The following is a 20,010-nucleotide window of genomic DNA, read 5'->3' as shown; positions in this document are numbered from 1 at the left end:
GGATTGTGTCCTATTGCCAGCTAGGGGTTCCGGGCGCTCACCCTGTTCCCAACATGCTAGAGAGTCGTGCCTCAGCTTAGTTAAGAATACAGTTAAAAACTTTACATTTCCTGGAGCATTTCTGGGACCCAGTAGTGGCTAAGCGCATACTTCTAGTTTGGCCTTACGCACAATCTCTTTGTGTTTGTGGTGAGAATTTTTGGGTATCTTCCAGAAGGGGATTGTTGAATCATAGTTCAATGCAAACTAAGTTTTGTTAGTGCGGATTCCCCTCCCTGAGGGCCACTCTCCTAGGAGTGTCATGAGTGCCTGTCCGCACCCCCCACCTTTTGGCATGCCTTTGAGCCAGTGGGATTGGTGAGGAATTTCTAATTTTCTCAGTGAAGTTTTAGTTTGCATTTTTCTTATGAGTGAAATTGAACCTCTTTTCATAAACTTGTGTCCTTTGAATATCTTTCTGTAAACTGTTCATATCATTTGCCCTTTTTTTAAAAAAAGTTTTGTTGAGGTATAATTGACATGCCATAAACTGCACATATTTGTCTAATAAGTTTTTTTTATTAATTAATTTATTTTTGACTGCATTGGGTCTTTGTTGCTGCGCGCGGGTTTCTCTAGTTGCAGTGAACGGGGGCTACTCTTCCTTGCGGAGCGCGGGCTTCTCATTGTGGCTTCTCTTGTTGCAGAGCACGGGCTCTAGGTGCGCAGGCTGCAATAGTTGTGGCACGTGGGCTCAGTAGTTGTGGTGTGCAGGCTCAGTAGTTGTGGCACATGGGCTTGGTTGCTCTGCAGCATGTGGGATCTTCCCGGACCAGGGCTCAAACCCTGAATTGGCAGGAGGATTCTTAACCACTGCGCCACCAGGGAAGTCCCTGTCTAATAAGTTTTAATGCGTGTTTACACTCATGCAGCCATCACCACCATCAAGATGATGAACACATCCATGACTCAAAAGTTTCCTTGTGCCCTTTGTCATCCCTTCCTGCAGGCAGCTGCTGATCAGGGCTCTCTCACTGTAAATAGTTTGCATTTTCTATAATTTTGTGTAAATGCAGTTTGTTCTCTCCTTTTGTCTGGCTTCTTACTCCACATAATTATTAGGGTTCATCCATGTCGTGTGTATCCATAGTTCATTCCTGTTTATTGCTGAGTGTATCGCATTGTATGGCTGGACCACAGTTATTTACCCGTTCAGCTGTTGATGGCATTGAGATGTTTCCATTCTGGGACGATTTCAGATAAACCTTCTGTGAGCAGTCATGTACAAGGTCTGCTTTTATTTCTCTCCAGTAAAATACTGAGGCAGAGAAAGACTGGCTCACATGGTGGGTCTGTGTTTAACTTTTGAAGAAACTTCCAGACTGTCTTTCTAAGTGGTGGCACAGTTTTGCATTTCCAGCAGCTTGGGTAAGAGTTCTGGTTCCTCCCCATCTTCACCAGCACTTGATAGTGTCAGTCTTCTTCATGTTAGCCCTCTTGGTGTGGGGGAGGGGTGTTCCACTGTGGTTCTCATTTGTGTTTCTCTGAGGACTAACAGTGCTGAGCATCTTTGCATGTGCTTATGTGTTTCTTTAGTGAAGTGTCTGCTCGGATCTTTGGCCTATTGTTTTATTGGGTCGTTTATTTACTTATTAATGAATTTTGAGAGTTTGTTATGTATTCTTGATACAAGTTATTTGTCAAGTGTGTGATTTGCAGATAATTTCTCCCAGTCTGTGACTTGTTTTCTCATTCTAGCAGTGTCTTTTGGAGGGCAGAAGTTCTTAATCTTTGCCCTTTTCTCGATTGGGATTTTTGGATTTATTCTTTCTAGTTTCTCTGACCTTTTAGCTGTAATGTAATTGTATCTATTTCCTTCATAGTTGGATATTTATCTTTCACTTTACTTATGGTATGTTCTGCAGTGCAGAAACGTTTGATCTAGTAAAATTCTCAGTTTTATCTCGTTGCACCTGGATACAGAGTTACAGTTAGAAAGAATCTCCCTACACTCAGATTATAAAGACATTTATGTATTTTCTTCTACAACTTGTATGGCTTGGTTTTTACATTTAGATCGCTGATCGGTGTGGGGTTATGCAGGAGCAGAGAGTACAGCATAGATCCAATTTAAATATTTTTGTAAAAAGCTGCCCAGTTGTCCCAACACCATTCGTTGAAAAGACTGTTCTTTTTCACAGTGATTTGAGAGGCCACCTTCATCAAATACTGTGTTGCTGGCCTTTCTCTTGGTCTGTCTGTCCATAGACAAGTACCACACTGTTTTAACTATAGAGGCTTTCACACCTTGTAATACCTGGTGGAACTGGGCCCCTTGTTGATCTTGTTCAGGGGTTTCCTAGATAGTCTTACATACTCATGTTTCTATATGCACTTAAGAATCATGTTCAGATCCAGAAAAAAATGATGCTTTTACTTCTATACATTAATATTTAATTAAGGGAGAATTGACTTTATTATGAGCCTTAGTTGTCCTGTCCAAGAACAAGGGCTGTCTTTCCTTTGGCCCAAGTAAATTTTTTGTGTTTTCGGTTTCTCACACCAGCCGCAGCTCCAAGCTGTGGCTAGGGCCTTTGGACTCCGAGGCTCAGAGAGGCCTTTTTGCCAGCACGTTCACGCAGCTTTGCTGCAGGACATGAGGCAGGAGGTGACACACCTCTCTCCATCTCATTGCTGGAGTATGGGAGGAACCAGAGAGTCACAGTGAGCACACGCAGGCCCAGAGTGGCGGGTGACATAATCAGAAAGAGGTGAGGTAAGGCCCAGGTCGGATCTCCTGGCTGTAGTGTTAGAGCTCGTTCTAGCATGTTCTCTGGTCGTCCCTGCATACCTTCTTCCTCCAGCTCCCTCCCCGAGAAAGCAATAAGGCCTCTTATGTTCTGGCTACTTTGTTAAATTACTAGTACTCTTCAAGCTTTCTGTCTCATTGTAAAGCTGCCCGTCAACCACAGCTGGTGGAAAGAGGTCATGTGTTCGCTTTTTTGTCCCACCCCCAGCTTTGTCAAGTCCATTTGGACAGTTTCAGAAAATACGAATGTTTATAGAGAACCCTCTGGTTAACCAGTGTATTTCATCTTTATCCCAGGTTTCTACATGACCAAAACAGTTCAGCTTTCAAATTCTATCGAAAGAAAGTATTTGAACTGTGCCCATCGATTTGCTTTACGTCATCTCCGCTGAACCTTCCTGCCGGCAAAAGCGCCGATTCTCAGGAGAGCCCCCTGGAGCCCATGGAGGGGGAAGGAGAGTTTGAGGATGAGCCCTCTCAGCACAAGGCTGAGCTGGAGAGCCCAGAGGTGATGCCTGAGGAAGACGAGGTTGAGGAGGAGGATGAGGAGGACGAGGAAGGGGGTGAGGAGGCCCCCACTCCTGGAGGGGCCTCCAGGCCGGCAGGAGGGTCGACCAAGTCTGAGGGCTCGGAGGGCAGCCCCCCAGCTGATGGCCTCCTGAGTGAGGTGGCCGAGGATGGCCCGGCTGGTGCGCCTACCCTGTCACAGTCCTCCTCAGGGGCCTGCTTCCCCCGGAAGAGAGTCAGCAGCAAGTCGCTGAAGGTCGGCATGATTCCGGCTCCCAAGAGGCTGTGTCTCATCCAGGAGCCCAAAGGTAAGTGCCTGGCTATTGACACAGTGCTCCCAGCATGGTCTTCTGTTTAACACCTGAGGAGGAGTCATGGTGCTCGGTTGTGGGCCATGAAAAATTGTGGAGACGTTGTCTGACTGTTTTGAAGAATTTACCTGGCCCTCAGCCCAAGTTCAGATGCAAGATGACCAGCTGGCCTCCGTCACCCTTTCCACCTCTGATTACTCCAGCTAACCTGGACATTACCTTCCAGAACACTCCCAGGGCTAACACAACATGGGGTTCTTCGGTCTTATGTTTTTAACCTAAAATAGTCCTATTGGTTTTGCACACAGTCCAAAATGTTCTTGAGAAACTGACGTTTCCATTTGGTCTGAGGTTGGCACTCTAAGGAGATGCTGCGTTTGGCTTCTAGCACCCCACATGCTGCTTGTTATTTTCCATTATTGCTCAGCTTCCAACAGGGGAGTCCTGGCTGTGGAAGGAATGGGCCTGGGTCATCTTGGCTGTTTCCTGCCTGTGATCTTGAGGCGTGCCCAACTTTCTGAGTGCCCCCATCTCCCCAAAGACCCCCGAGTAGTGATGACTGCTTAGTGACGATGAGGCAGGAGGACACAGACCGGGATCAGTCTTGGGCAGCGGTTAGTGGGAGCTGTGCAATCCATGCTCTGCCAGCCTTGGCCATGAAAGGCCATCTCCTTCCTGCCTGTGGGGAGGGTCAAGGTTCTTGAGGTACAATTTACCAGCAGTAAAGGTGCACCCTTTTCAAGTGGACAGTTCACGGAGTTTTGGCAAATGTGTATAGGCATGAGCCCCCCAGTACGGCCGAGCTGGAGCTCGTCCCAGAAGTGTCTCTGTGTCCCTCTGCAGTTTTCTCCTCTACCCAGCCCAGGCAGCCACTGACCATCTTCTGGCCTTGTCTTTTTGCCTTTTCTAGGCTGTCAGTAGGCGAATCACATCATGTCCTGCCTTTTGTTGGGCTGCTCGCTGCCCACCCAGGTTTCCACACAGCCGGGCCTGTGTGGGGCTGATGCTGCGATGCTTGTGTGGCAGGTGGTTTTGGTGAACAGGGCTCCATTGTGTGCGGAGAGCCCTGTGTTCTATGTTATTGAGACCATCATATTCACACCCAGCAGTGTCAGTATAGTTTCTCCTGCTAAAGGAACAGTTCTCGTGGTTTGTGTTTGGAAACCTTGGTGTTGCAATGGATTTCTAACTGTTCTACTAAACTCTTATGTCCTTCAGAACTTATCAGAGTATGGTAGCACATCAGAATGCTTGTTAAGATGGCTTTCATGGGGGGAAAGTAGAATTCTTTCTACTTTAGAAGCTCTCAGTTATTTTGATAGGGTGGTTGATGAGATAGTACCAGACCTGCTGATCTCTTCTTTGTCAAATATAATAATAACAATAATAATAGCGTGATGTGGTGCTGTGTATGAGAAGCATGGTTGTTTTTACTAGAAAGTTCTGAGTGGACTTTACTTCTTTATCTATGGAACAGTTACAGGGACATGAGGAGGGCACAGTGTTGTAAATAGCTCATTTGTTGAAGCAAAATGTATTCCTATGGTCATGGAAAATGATCCACGTGTCAGGTCCTTCATTATAAACGTGGGAGTCACGCTTAGGTAGACTCTCCCATAGCAAGGCAGCCCTCAGTTGAGCCTCTGTTCTGCCTCTGCACTCCGTGGGTCACAAGATTCCTGAGAGGAGTCAGGGCCAAACGGCTGGCCCTGTGGTGCAGCTCCTAGCCACCTTCTGTCCGCAGAGGAGCTATAAGCCAAAACTGCAGCACCCTCATCCTCTAAATAATTTGGGGAAAGTACATATATGTGTATATATACATATACATTTCTTTTGTCTTCCAGTTCACGAACCAGTTCGAATTGCCTATGACAGGCCTCGGGGTCGTCCCGTGACCAAGAAGAAGGTGAGTGTGGCTGTGAGTCCTCACGTGTGACGTAGTCAGAGTTTGCCAGAGTTCCAAAGGGCACTGGCGTGACTAAGCTGTACTCATACTTCAGGCCAGGTGTCAGCATACAAAGCACAACACACAGCCTTTTCTCTCCCGGGACTTCTTAAAAGTGTTTTGCATTGCCCAAGACCACAAGAGGGAGTAATTAGTCTATTTAACAGATGTGTGAGGCCTGATATGTGCAATGGATTGGAGAGATGAACAAGATAATGTCTCAGCCAATGAGAAGTTCAGATTTAGTAGACTATAATTGTGGTTAAAAGAGTGCGCTACTTTGCTAGTAAGCCGAGCGCATGTGCATACGCATGTGTGTTTATTAACTGGTCAGCACCTCTTGTGCTCCCAGCTCCATCTGCCCACCTAGAGGCAGCCATGAGCGCGGCTGGCAGCAATAGAAATGTTCAGGACCGGGAATGGTGGGTGCTGTGGGTGCAGAGAAGCAGGTCAAAGGGAGGCAAGCAATAAGGTGGGTTGGGGGGTACCCTTTAAGCAGGGAGGCCTAGGAGAAGCCCCAGATCAGTCACAGGTCAGCAGGGAGCCCTTTGTGCCTAGAATGGAGTGATGGGGTGAGGAAGTAGAGGTGGCAAGCACCCAGGTCACATAGGGCTTGTCGATGGATGTCAGCACTGTGGCCCCTTCTCTGGGAGAGGCATTGGAGAACCACGGTGGGGATTTGAGTGGAAGACATGGCCACTATGGCAGCTGTGTTGAGAGCAGCCTGTGGGGTGGGGGGCGAGGCAGAGCCGGGGGGCCAGGAGAGGTGAAGGTGGAGTTGGTGGGACTTGCTCATGGATTGGATGTGGAACAGAGAAAGCCAAGAGCCCAGGGTGACTCCAGAGTTGTCAGCCTGGACAGTTAAGAGAATGGAGCTGCCATTGACTGAAATGGGGAGCCCCTGTGGGAGCAAGTCATTAGAAGGAGACTGGGGCACACTCCAGACAGCTGGGCTGACACATGTCGGGGCAGGTGAGGCTACACAAGCTCACCTGGGATACATGTGGGGACATCACAGGTCTCTAGAGGTCAGGGAGGTGAGTGGGGAACCAGGCGAGGTCTCTGCTGGTGTCAGGGGGTGAGCAAAGCCCAAGTTGTGGCTCAGACCTGTTCTGAGAGCATTGCGTCAATATCAATGGCCAAATGAAGCATCAGTGTGACCCCAGTTACAGCTGAGAGCAGGGACCTTCCTGTACCCGAAGCTTGTGGTCTTAACAGCTGTGTTGGGTTTTAAGCTGACCCAGCACCCGGGTACCCATCTGGTGGCCTGGGTGAGGCACAGCCTGGTGAGAAGGCAGCCTTTTCAGGCTCAGCCTGGCCATCTAATCTTGGCATGTGAATCCTGAGGTTTTGTACATCTGTAAAGTGGGGCAGTTGCACCTATCCTGCAGGTAGGAGATACCTTGAAGATTAAATGAAATGTATGTTAACCCGGTGTGCAGCCAGCTGGTGTCCTGCAAACATGGGTCTCTCTTTGGGATGACTGCAGGCAGGGAGGAGGTCTCCCCTGCAGCTCTCTGTGCACACCTCAGCCTGGCCTATGGTGCATGGCTTTGCTCCAGCCCCAAGAAACCAGGCAGGGTGATTCTTAAGACACAGTTGAACACTCAAAAAGATGTGTCTAGCTGAGTGGACCCCTGTTCCTCCTGTTGCTCCTACCTGAACAGCTTTCCTGAAGGGGGATGCAAGCCTGCCATTTGGGGACCCGTGGCCAGCCTTCCCTCTGCCTTCCCCATCCTCTTCCCCTCCCACACTTGTCCCCTGCTCAGACCCTCTCCACTACTCCCAGCTGCCTTGATCAGGACAGAGGAACCTTCTCCCTGGGAGCATGTGAGGCCCTGGGGACAGGCTGTGTTCAGTGTTTAGTAAACGGATTAAAGAAATAGGCTCAGGCGGCAGGGACTCTGAGCCCCCAGCTGCCCAGCGGTTCCAGCACACTGTGGGTGCTAATGAATATTCATGAGTGAATGGAAATCCCCTTTGCTCACACTGGGCAGGCTCCTCCTCCAGAGGCCTCTAGGCTTTTTAATTTGTCTTCCCACAGTCAGCTCTGGAGCCCAGACTTCCTCTAGGGCTTCTTACCTTTCCACCCACAAGGTCTTTCCCAGGCCCCATCCTTCTTCCCAGCTGCACTGGCTCTCAGTGAGGTCTGCTCTGTGCTAGACATGGACCCCAGAGTCCAGGTGAAACCCGGTCCCTGCCCTTGGGGAGCTCTCAGAGCTCCAGACCTGGGAAGGACCAGACAGACACATAGGTCAGTCAGGTTTGCTGAGTAATGCCTGAGGGCAGCCAGGGAAGCTTCCAGGATGGGGTCACTGCTCAGAGTTTTGGAAGCCCATGGGAATTAATGAAGCAGTGGGAGAGGAGTGGGGGTCAAATAGGGAGGACCCTTTGAGCCGATTTTTCTGTACAGCCTCTCTCCATTGCCTTTCTGGATCCTTCTGCCTTAGCCCTGCTGCCCCTCTGACTCCTGCACTCCAGGGGCCTTCCTGCCTCAAGTCCTGTGCCCTGTGTCCCTCAGCCTGGGATATGCCCTTTGGTCATCACAAGGCTACTCTCTTTATCCAGGTCTCTGCTCTGGGTTCTTCCTACTCACCCTTTGGCCCCAGGACCCACCATCCCCTCACGAAGTTTAATTCACAGTCTCAACACTGCAACAAGAGTGGTCACGGTGAAGCCTGAGAGGCTGGTCTGGCGTGGTTCTGTGGGGATACCTCAGGCTGGTGACCTCCAACCTTTAGAGGTCTCAACGCACCTAGGGAATGTTGCCAGGACCATGGCTTGATCTTGAGCATCTGTGGAGTCAGGGAGGCATTAGGGGTGTTAGTACTGGACCATGTCCAGGTGTAACCCAGGGCAGACCCTTGCTCCAGGGGCTTTGCTGCACCTCACTTGCCACACTCTTCTCTCTCCTCAGAAACCCCAGGACTTTGATTTCGCCCAGCAGAAACTGACCGACAAGAACCTGGGGTTCCAGATGCTACAGAAGATGGGCTGGAAGGAGGGCCACGGCCTGGGCTCCTGTGGGAAGGGCATCAGGGAGCCCGTCAGTGTGTACGCAGCGGGCGCTGGGGGCCAGGGGTGGGGATGGGCAACCGTGCCTGGGGAAATGAGGCTTTCTGTGGGATTCTGGTCCTAAGTCCTTTGACCTGCAGCCTGATCCTTGGTTTCCTTCATGTCGAACATGGCTTATAGCAGATCATTTACATATGCAGGTGTTCATACAGCTCCTTGCTGCACTTGCATAGACTTGGTCCCTGGCATTTGGCCACATTCATTATTATCATAAAAGCTTGAGTGGTAATGCTGGGTAGTTACGCTAAGAGCCACTTCCCTTTTCCAGGAGTCCACATGCAGACTAGACAGGGTAGAGCATGGCCCAGAGTTTATTAAGCCCCATTAGCATCCAGCAAGCATTTCAGTTAAAATTGAGCTTAGCACCTGCTGGGGAGGCTTTCTGCTGTAATCAGGGGCTGGCTTCTGAGCACACTTCTCAGAAAGTTCACATGCCTGCACGGGTGAGTATCCCTTGTTCCCCACTGTGAATTGTGTCTTTATTTTCCCTCTCCCTTGCTGTCACTGTTGTGTGTCCCTCATACCTCTGTCCCACTCAGATGACTCAGGCTGTTTTCCATCTCCTGGTGGCCGGGCTCTGGGCTCAGGTGTGGCTAACTCTCCATTTTGCTCCTTAGGGGAACTGCCTCGGAAGGGGAGGGGTTGGGTGCCGACGGGCAGGAGCACAAAGAAGACACGTTTGATGTGTTCCGTCAGAGGATGATGCAGATGTACAGACACAAACGGGCCAACAAATAGGTACGTATGTGAGCTAGTGTGGGGGGCATTCTGCCTAAGCTGATGTTCTGGTACACAGAGAAGTTTCCTCCAGAAAAGTTAGTGTGCCCCACTCCTCAAAACCCAAACATCAAAATATCACTCCCCTCAAAAGATCATAAAATTTTGTGAGGGAAACAAAAGGAGTGTTTGGATGTGGATGTGTCCCACCTCTCACCTTCCAGGCTGAAGAAACGAGCCCCATGCTCGCCAAGCGCCACTGCACGCAGCCCATGGTGCGGCCTCCGCACTGGGCTCCCAGGTGCGACTGTACGTGGCCATCTTGTGGAGACAGGCCACCACGGGAGTGGCCTGGTGTCTTACAAGTGTAAAGGGTGACCTGGAAGCTGGTGCTGCAGAGGATGCCACTCTGCCTCCTCCCTCTCTGAGGGTCTTCAAATCCTTTTCCTTCTGAGGGGCCTTTGGCCTATAAATATCCTATCTTTCTCCTATCTTTCTCCTCTCCTCTCAGTTTTGAACAAAATCATTCTCTCCCTGAATAGATGAAAACCATTGGTGAGAAAGATAAGGCTTGAAGCAGCAATTACTCTTAAAACGCCACCTCTGTCCTGGATCTGCCCTGGAACCAGTGCCCAAGTAGGTTTGGTGTGTACACGAAAAACAAACATCTCTGCAGTTTCTGGTGCGGAGGTTCCACCCGCTGGCTTTTCTTTTTCTCAAAAAAAGAACACACCATTTCCAATCTGCTTTTGCCTTTCACCCTCTTCCAAATGCTTTTGGCAGCAAGTCTTCTCCAAGTCTCCCCTGGTTCCGCTCAGAAGGTGGGGCTGCCCTTGAAAGCACCAGCACCCTTTAAGTGCTCAGGAACCAGCTCCTGTCGGTTTTTCTGTCCTGGGACACATTGCTCTCTAAAAGTGATCTGCTTGCAAACTTGATACCGAAACAGTCACAGATCATATCTTCTCAAATTTAAATAGGGAATATAAATCAGTAATAATGAGGTCTGTGCTTTGGTACCACAGCTGTCGGTTGGAGTGCTGAAGCTCTTTAAACAAGTGGAGGTACTGGATTCAATGAACGTGTTATTTATGGAGTCTCATCTCTTAAATGCATCCCAAGAGACTTGACGAAATTTCAGCAATGTATTCAGCAGCTGTATTCAGTGGGGAGTAATCATTACACCGATGAAACTTTCCCCAAATTTACGTGTCTCTTAGAATCCACAAAGCAAACTAGTTTTTTTTTTCTTAAACCATATATGGAGTCTCTCCTACAAAGGGGTGGGAGGTGTAAACTCTTCAAGACTCTTCATTTTTTGCATGTGTGGCAGTGTAAAGAATTGTTTTATTAGGGCCTTTGTACAGAGCAGAAAGTATCCTCTTGGGGTGAGCTCTGCAGCTGTTTGCTAGTTCAAGGCATATGATTGCCGCCCCTTCCAGCTTCTCGCACTCTGCCTCTTGCCACTACATGCGAAATTCTCAGGCTGTGGGAATCTCTCAGCCCTTCCTCACGAAGCAGCAGTGTTGAAGTTTTAAATACATGCTAAAATCTGGAAAACAGGATCCTGCTGATACTATAAGCTTGGGGGACACAGCAGTGAGCTACCCTGTCAGCCACTTGTATTGACTGTTATGAAATCCTTGCTTTCTCAAAGCCTGAGACCTCCTGGGCTGTAGTCCCAGGCTCCTCTGGATCTGTCTTGTCTGTGTGGCCCACACTCACCAGCACAGCGTCACGGGCCTGTGCCAGCATCTCACGTGCCCGCCTGATGTTGCCCTTCTTCATGCCACGGGTAGTCCCCAGGGCTCTGCTTGCTTCTGGTCACTTTTGTTGCTTTGGCAACTGGCAGATCTTTATGGCCACGGACATGCTGGAGGTTCTTCAGCAGAGTTGAAATAGCCTGCAGGGATGGTGTGGTTTGGGGGAACCACAGCTATGGGGGTTCACCTCCTTTCTTTTCTAATCTTTCCAACAGCCTTCCATGTTGGCTGGGGATCAGGTAAAGGGATAGAACTCTGAGAACAGGGCCTTGATCCCGCATGGCCTTTCACAGAGCACCCTTCGGTGCTGAGTGAGGTGTGCACCCCCCAGCATGGGTCCTGGCTCTTTTTTCAAGCATAGCTTTGACCATCATATTCGCTTTGTCCTAGTATACTCATTTTTGGCTTTCCTCTGCTTTTATTTAAAGTAAAATACTTTAGGAATTCCCGGGGTTTGAGCCCTGTTCCCACAGCCTCCTGCCACTCCTCCTCCTGGGGGTGTCCTGCTTTGAGCTGACACTGTGAGCCTTTGGCAGTCGTCAAAGGGAGCACCTACTTCTTGAGCCTGGAAAGTCCTGTAAGCACTCAGGTGGCGCTTCTGTGGAGTTGGCATTGAGGCAGTGAAGGCGTCGTGTGGGCCGGGGAGGAGCGTGGTGGTGCGTCCCTGTGCCAGCTGTCGGCTGGGGACCAGCGCGCTGGCCCTCTGTGCCCGCCCTTGCCCTCTCCAGCAGAGGCCGCTCTGCGGAGAGCATGTGTGAGAGCAAGTGCGATGTGCAGTTGCATAGCCTTGTCAAAGTCACAGTGTCTTTTCTGTCATTCTAGTTCCAGGGTCTCTTCCATGAGGACGACAGGCATCCGGAAAGTGCTAACTCACCACTTTGGGTGCTTACTGTCTCTGCCTTGTTTCCATCACTGGAAATCATATAGAGAAATTTAGCGTTTTTGGTCCTTGGTAAAACCTAGAAGACGTTTGTGATGTTACAAAATGGAAGCTTTGGGTTTTGTTTCTTTTTTTTAATCTAAGAAGTTGTGGATGTTGTTAATCATTTAGCAGTTGAAATAAATGTAGAGGAAACCTAATTTTCCATGGTCTCCGTTGATGTGTTTTTAAATCAGACTGGTTGGGGAACACATGGTAGATGTTGTAGGGCCTACGTGGAGCCAGATCGTAAACACTGCTGCCTCCCAGGCATGCCCTCTGCCTGCGGGGGCCTTTCTGACTGGCTTGCTGCAGCTGGGGGGCCTGGTAAGTCACTGGGAAAGCCTAGAGGGTGCCAGAAAGCAGGTCGTGATCAGGGCCAAACATATTGGGTGGGTCCACTCTGTTTTCTGTGGAGAGGGGGGTTTATTGCTGGGTACAGAAATCTGCCTTTGAGAGGGTGTCGGGACATGGGAGCTTTACCTGAGCTGCCCACAATTCACCTGCCCACCTCAAGGCCTTCCCTGATCTCAGGGTCAGGGTTACAGCTGCCAGTTAGACCAAGGCCCACCTGGGCTTCCCCCTGAGTTAGGAGCTGGCCTGTGGGACATCTTCAAAGCTCCCTGCTGTTCCCATATTCTGCCCAGCCTGTGTATGATTCCTCCATCAGCAGCCCCTTGGCCCTTCTGGTGAGGAGGGAGGGTAAAGAGCACATAGGTGGGTGAGCCTGGCACCTACAGGACCTGCAGGGACCTCCACCTGAGCACAGTGTAATGGGCAGGAGCCTGGGATATGGTTGTGCCCGGGGTAGCAGGGAGCCCAGGAAGGGTTTGGGGGGCCTTTGTCAGCAAGAAAGGTGGGGGAAGGAGGAGACAGGGCCCCTTAGGAAGCTGGTGTCAGACCCCTGAACCTCTCCTCTCACTGTGTCCCAGAGGACACTCAGGAATGACGAGGACCCATATGATCATGATGGGAGCTCTTGTCATCCAAGAGCCTCCCACACATTTGCTGTCATCTTCACCAGAGCCCTGGAGGTTGGTGTCTGACCGGGAGCTTTAGTGCCGCTCCCTGAGAAAGTTGCTCAGAACCTATAAGGACCCCACGCATTCTCCTCCTCCCTCTTGGGAGACCCCCTTCCCAGCTCCCCTTTATCACTGTGCAGGCCTGGGGAAGGCCACTTGGACAAAGGCACACAGAATGAGGTTCTCCAGCCCAGGACACTGTTCAGGCTTTGACCTCCGGCAGGTCTCTCCACCTCAGGCCTCAGTTTCCCCTCTGTGATTCGGGGAGGATTTCTTCCTCTGCTACCTTGTCATTTAGGGCTAACTGGAACCTGAACATACCATTCTTAGCCTGGAGGGCCCCTCGCCTCCACGTCCTCCCCCCACAGCCTCTCCTCTCCCTGGAAGCCTTCTGGACCAGGACCCTGAGAGGCAGAGGGTGCTGCCGGAGGAGCTCCAGTCTCCAGTGTTAAAGCAGGCCTTTGCTATGCCTGCACACGTAATACATGCAAACGTGCCCATTCAAGCAACATGAGTACATTGTCAAAGATTTTTGAAAATGCAAGACCCAGATACATGCGGAACAAAGCACAGAGGTTTCCCCTCTTTCCCACTCCCATGTAAAAATAACAAAAAATAAATTTAATAATTTAAGGCTTACCATGCATGCCGCCTAGAGACTTGCTTCCTCGTCGTCTCAACAGTCTTTCCACATGAGTTTAATTTCAAGTACTGTTTGTGAATAAGTAATGCCTGGCTAAAGTCAGAAGGTACAGAGGAGTGTGTTCTGTGGGACACAGCACTCAGGTATCAGATCCCTATGTGTAGATTATTTTATTTTCTTTCTTTACTTTTGCCCACGCAGCATGTGGGCTCTTAGTTTCCCAACCAGGGATCAAACCTGCGCCCCCTGCAGTGGAAGCGTGGAGTCTTAAACACTGGACCGCTGGGCAAGTCCCTAGATGATTTTATATATGGGCATATTTTAGATACAGACCTTCTTAAAAATGAAAATTATACTTCACATTCTGTTTTGCCTTTTTCCACTTAACTTTCCAAAAAACATTTAAGTATGTATAACAATGTCTTGGACTGTCATTTATCTCACAAGTTCCCCATCCATAGCCATATGGGTTAACCCGAAACTTTGGCCCCAGTTAGAACACCTTTGTGGATAAAGCCCTACAAATGGCATTTCTGTGGTCTCCCCACCTCACTGCCTCCCTCCAGTGTTCCTGTGTCATCCGACTTTGGGGGCAACCCTGGGGGTTCCCCTGTTTCCCCAGCCATGCCTGCCTTGCCAGGGCATAGTGGGGCTGTGGACCCTGGGAAGTGCTCCACTGCAAACCAGAGCCTGCAGCCCTGACCCCTCTGGACCATGTCCTTGCACTATATTCAGGACACAGGTCCAGCTGCCACCCCTCTCTTCTACCCCCAGATCCCTCTAACCCCGTCACCCCCCCCCTCCAATTTTGACCATTCTGGAGCCAGCACAGCTGCAGCAGGTGACCTGGTTTTCCCAGGGGGTCCATCGGCCTGGGCAGGGGACCCTGCCTCTCCAGGCCTTGACTTCCCCCTCTATCCAGTAATTGGCCAACACCCACCCAAGGGGCATCATGAGGGCTGGATATGCACCAGCTGGGAGTTGGGGGAAGGGGAAGAGGAGCCTGCCACAGCAGGTGGTGGGACAATGTGCCTGGTTTCCTCCAGTGAAATGGTACAGCCAATTTGCAGCGTAATCCAGGACCACTCCTAGAGAGGGTTTAGTGGGACTGGTTTTGTTACTGATCCTTCCATATCCTGTCCTCTTGGGCCTCAGTTTCCCCACCTGTTAAGTAGGCGTTGTCCTTGAGGATCCATAACCCCCTTCACTGCGTGCCATCCTCACCCCTCCCTGGCCAGCCCGAGGGTGGGGTCACACCCCCAAACTGCCCCCCTCCCACTGAGGAGGGGCTGAGGCCTAGGGTCCAGCCCCTAGGAGAGGGGTAAATTGTCAAACTCCCATGTGTTTGGGGCATGGGGACAGTCGGAGGGGAGGAGCAGCGGTGACAGTTATTGCTGGGACTGGAGCCAAACTCCTGTCCGGCTACATGACTCTGCCAGCTGTCCTGTCCTATTGTACAGATGGGGAAACTGAGGCCCAGAAAGGGGAAGAGCCCAGTCTCAGGCTGCACAATGAGTTCTCCAAAGTCTCAGTGCCTGCTTGAGCCTCAGTTTCCCCATCTGGGTAGGGCTGGCACTGTGCTGCAGCAGGCAGCAAACTTTTTTTTTTTCGGTACGTGGGCCTCTCACTGCTGCGGCCTCTTCTGTTGCGGAGCACAGGCTCTGGACGCGCAGGCTCAGCGGCCTTTGCTCACGGGCCTAGCCACTCCGTGGCATGTGGGATCTTCCCGGACCGGGGCATGAACCCGCGTACCCTGCATCGGCAGGCTGACCCCCAACCACTGCACCACCAGGGAAGCCCAGGCAGCAAACTTTTGAGCCTGTTGTTGGGACTTACGGTTGAGGCCTGGGGCCAAGTATTGGCTCCTACTCCTGGATGTCAAGTGTTAGGGAAACTCCTAAGCTGCGCACCTGGCCATCAGTGGGAGTGACTCTCCACTCTGCCCCCAGGCTCCACTATGCCTGCCGGACCTCCGTTCAACCTTCAAGGCCCACTTCCCATGTCTCCTCCTCCAGGGAGCCCTCCCTGCTCTCCCTGACAGAGGCCCCGCTGCCCCTCTGGCTTCCCCAGGTCTGTCCCTTACACCCCTGGCTTGGGGCGTCCAAGTCTGGCCCTGTCTCACCTGGGTTGAGAGCTCCTTCACCTGGGCCTTCTTGTCTTTAAACCTCCAGCATGCCCCAGTTCATTCTTGGGCCAAGAGCTTCATCCATAGGGTGGAAGTTCAGCACGTGAAAACAGAGCTGTTAATAGGCAGCCATCAACACAATTAAAACGCCAATGGATGTGGTCTAAAAGCAGAGCAGAGTTCATTACAAGAGAAATGAAGTCATTCTTGTTTAATGAAGAGGCACATCAGGAACATGAAAGTTGTCCAGCTTTGGGGCTCATGAAAAGCCAAGGGGCACTAACAAATCTGGGAAGAACGGTTTAGGCTTATAACTGCTCTGAGTGCATTTGCATTGTCTCTGCCCTCAAGGAGCATTTAACCCAGTTGAATTGGGGCAGAAAGGAATTTTTTTTTTGCGGTACCCGGGCCTCTCACCGCTGTGGCCTCTCCCATTGCGGAGCACAGGCTCCGGACGCGCAGGCTCAGCGGCCATGGCTAACGGGCCCAGCCGCTCCGCGGCATGTGGGATCCTCCTGGACCAGGGCACAAACCCGTGTCCCCTGCATCAGCAGGCGGACTCTCAACCACTGTGCCACCAGGGAAGCCCAAACAAGTGTATTTTGTACAGTGTCTGAAGGGGACCCGCTTTGGGGTGGGACAGGCAGACCCAAGTCAAGTCCTAGACCTGGGTCACGACAGTGGGTGACCTTGAGCAAGCTCCATGACCTCTGGGACTCCATTTCCTTCATCCATAACATCGGATGATGATGTATGAGCTCGGGGAGTCCAAAATGTACCATTAATTGAAAAGCCACTTTTTTCCAGTATTTACATTGCCGTTTTTTTGTTTGTTTGAATTTTTGGCCGTGCCGCACGGCTTGTGGGATCTTAGCTCCCCACCCAGAGATCAAACCCAGGCCTGTGGCAGTGAAAGTGCTGAGTCCTAACCACTGGACCGACAGGGAATTCCCATACATCGCTGTTTTAATACACTGTATTGAACTATATGGAAATAGAGATACAAACTCAAAATATATACCTACCTGCACCATGCCCCGTCACAGACAAAATCTGGAAAACTCCACACCCACCTATCAACAGGGGTTCCTTGGGAAGTGGGCTGAGCTGCGGGTGGAATTTTTCCTGTTTACCTCATACATTTCTGTGTGGTTTGAAAGCTTTGCTTGCATGATTTTAGAGTGACAAAAATTCATTGTCTATGAAAACGTGGATGATAAACTGAGCCTTGTGTTTGCTTTGAGAATCAAAGGAGATCACAGGTGTCAACTTCACAGCCTGTAGCTCAGACTATATACTGTGACAAATCTTCTGATAGATAGTGGTCTCTCTGGACTCTAATCTTCACATCCAGCAGAAACTGGCCCATTTCCCAGTGGAGAAACTGAGGCCTGGGAGCCTGACTCCAGACTTACACTAAATACCAGGATTTCCAGTTGGTCTCATCTGGTTTTGAAGCTCCCCATATATACACACATGTGTGCATGTACATGCATACATACACACATACAAAGACACACGTGTGCACGTGCAGGCTCAAAAACACATGTATATATACAGACACAGATGTGTGCACACACGTGCACACACACACATGCATGCATACGCACCATTCCTATTTCCCACCAGGCCCATGCTCACCGCCCTGAGAACTTTGACACTGAGGAATTGCAGCTCCACGATGAATCTGACTCCAACTGCTTCCTTCAGGACCCAAGGAGGGGGACCTCATGAGCTGAGCTTTTCTTTGCTTGATTTTTCTCCAGAGATTCCTCTGTTTGGACTTGTGGGAACACCACCTCCCAGTTCCTGGAATTCCTGGTCCAGGTGTGAGATTTGAGGTTTCAGCTTCAGGATTTCAGTGTCCACATCTTGATCATTTGCTTTGCCCAGAGGCAGCTCAGAGCAAAGCAGAACTTGAGGGTTTGAGTCCTCAGTCCTAATATGTCCTCCCTGTGCTGTGTCACCTGGGGTGAGTGATCCACCTATCTGAGCCTTACTTTCCTCATTTATAAAATGGGAAAATGGTAGTATCTAATGCCAGCCTTCTGCAAATCAGCACCAGCATGCTTCGAAGCTCACAAACGTTCACTGCACTGTTTCCATCGTTCTGTGACACTGGGAATCTGTCATTGAGGTTTCCTGTTGGCCTGCTCCTTCTAAAAATAAAGTTCCAAGTTCGTAATGTGATGGGAGGACCTCATGGGTGATCTTACAATATTCACTTCACCCCTTGGAACCTCAGTTTCCTCATTTGTAGAATGAGATTACCTCCGTCCTGGAGCATCAGCTGAGAAGTGTGTATGAGCAAGGGATCTGGAGGAAAGCAATGCAGGCAGCCAACAGGTACCTGAGAAGGGCCGTCTTTGCTGACCACACGCCCAGACAAATGTTAGAATTGCTAATGCCCAGTGGTTGCCTGTGTTGGCAGGGACAACACCTCCCTCCTTGCTGGCTGCCATGAGGATCACCCCAATTTTTTTGTTTCTTATTGATGTAAAATTCACATAACATAAAATTCACCATTTTAAAGTGAACAATTCAGTGACATTTAATACATTCACAGCGTTGTTCAAGGACCATCTCTATCTAGTTCCAGAACATACCCACCACCCCAAAAGGAAACCCAATGCTCATTAGCAGTCACTCCCCAGTCCCCCCTCCCCCAGCCCTAATAATGTCTACTCTGCTTTCTGTCTCTATGGATTTGCCTGTTCTGGACATTTCATAGAAATTGATCATATACTACGTGGACTTTTGTGTCTGGTTTCTTTCACTCAGCATGATGTTTTCACGGTTCATCCATATTGTAGCATGTGTCAGTGCTTCATTCCTTTTTATGGCTGAGTAATATTTCATTGTGCGGCTAGACCATATTTTCCTCATCCATTCATCTGTCAATGGACGTTTGGATTGTTTACTCCTTTTGGCAATTGTGAATAGTGCTGCTGAAAACACTCGTGTATAAGTTTTGGCTTGAATACCTGTTTTCAATTCTTTGGGGTCTATACATAAAAGAGTGGAATTACGGGATCCTATAGCAACTCTACGTTTAATCTTTTGAGGAACTGCCAAGCTGTTTTCCTCGGGTTTGCTCCATATTCCAGCCTTTTTTGCCAACTGATCTGGGCGTCTTTAAAAGCCATGATCCTCTCCCTCATGGGGCAAACCCACTGAGGTCAACCCAGGGCATGACTCTCAATGTCCACAGATACGAGGCGGAATCCTGGGAACAAAGCAAATAGAGGGAAGGTAGGGAGAAGTTAAGGGGTCTTTGGATGTAAAATATGATGACATTTTTCACAAAACAGACCCTGGAGGACAAAATCCAAAGCGTGATGTGATTTTTGTAAGATCCAAAAGGATGAAATTGCAAAGTGTGATGTGATTTTTGTAGAAAATATATAAAATGTAGACAGATTCCCCCACGCAGAGAGTGAGAGGGGTCTGCTCCAAACTGTCTGAGTCACAGGGAGTGTGGCGGGCGGCGAGGGAGAAGCTCTTCCCATCCCTTCCCCAGCCATGCGCCTGGGCACACCAAGAGTGCATGCTTATGCAGTTTGAAAAGAAAACCCATTGAAGAACATTCAAAGGAAGTAAAAATGATGAAGCATGTGCTGGCGGCAATCGTCGGTCTTTGTTTCAGAGGCAGCTGTGGTCTTAGGAGAAAAAAGCACCAGATGTGAATCTAGACAGTCTCTTCCTGTGTCAAATGGGTGAGTAAACATTGCTTCCTCCAGGACCGCTGTTTGTAGGCTGCCATGAAAGTCCCTCCAGCATCTCCCTGAGAGTCTCTCAGTAGCCTCTGTCCATCTATCTGTTGGTTCACTCATTCACTCACTCATTCATTCGCTCACTCACTCATTCACTACATATTTGAGAAACACCTAACTGCTCCTTCCGGGTGGAACTTTCTTTCAAGATCTAAAACTAGTATGAAATTATTGGGTGGGCCAAAAAGTTTGGTTTTTTTTCCCATAAGACGGCTCTAGTAGCACTTAGTTGTCTTTAACTTCATTCAAAACAATTTTGTTAGATTGTATGTGACAGCTGTCATATCGGCGTGCATTTAACAAAAAGACATCAAAATTTGTGTAGCTGGGCTTCCCTGGTAGCGCAGAGGTTGAGAGTCCGCCTGCCGATGCAGGAGACGCGGGTTCGTGCCCCGGTCCGGGAAGATCCCGCATGCCGCGGAGCG

At 49.9% G+C, this 20,010-nt stretch overlaps 1 protein-coding gene across 1 annotated transcript in view; it reads left to right on the top strand.

Moving 5' to 3' along the window:
- SUGP2 (SURP and G-patch domain containing 2) overlaps positions 1-12,178 on the top strand; it is a 30,591-nt gene extending 18,413 nt beyond the window's left edge. The window contains 5 exon segments of the mRNA XM_007461077.1: positions 3,086-3,603; positions 5,451-5,512; positions 8,469-8,605; positions 9,244-9,364; positions 11,926-12,178. Of these exon segments, the coding sequence (XP_007461139.1) occupies positions 3,086-3,603; positions 5,451-5,512; positions 8,469-8,605; positions 9,244-9,364 (838 nt within the window). The 3' untranslated portion in view covers positions 11,926-12,178.
- Positions 12,179-20,010: the final 7,832 nt, after the last annotated feature.

The sequence above is a fragment of the Lipotes vexillifer genome, unplaced genomic scaffold (genome assembly GCF_000442215.2).
Source record: "Lipotes vexillifer unplaced genomic scaffold, Lipotes_vexillifer_v1.1 scaffold469, whole genome shotgun sequence".
In the NCBI taxonomy this organism is placed as follows: domain Eukaryota; kingdom Metazoa; phylum Chordata; class Mammalia; order Artiodactyla; family Lipotidae; genus Lipotes; species Lipotes vexillifer.
The sequence above is the reverse complement of the archived record's forward strand: the minus strand, read 5'-3'. Positions and strand labels throughout refer to the sequence as shown.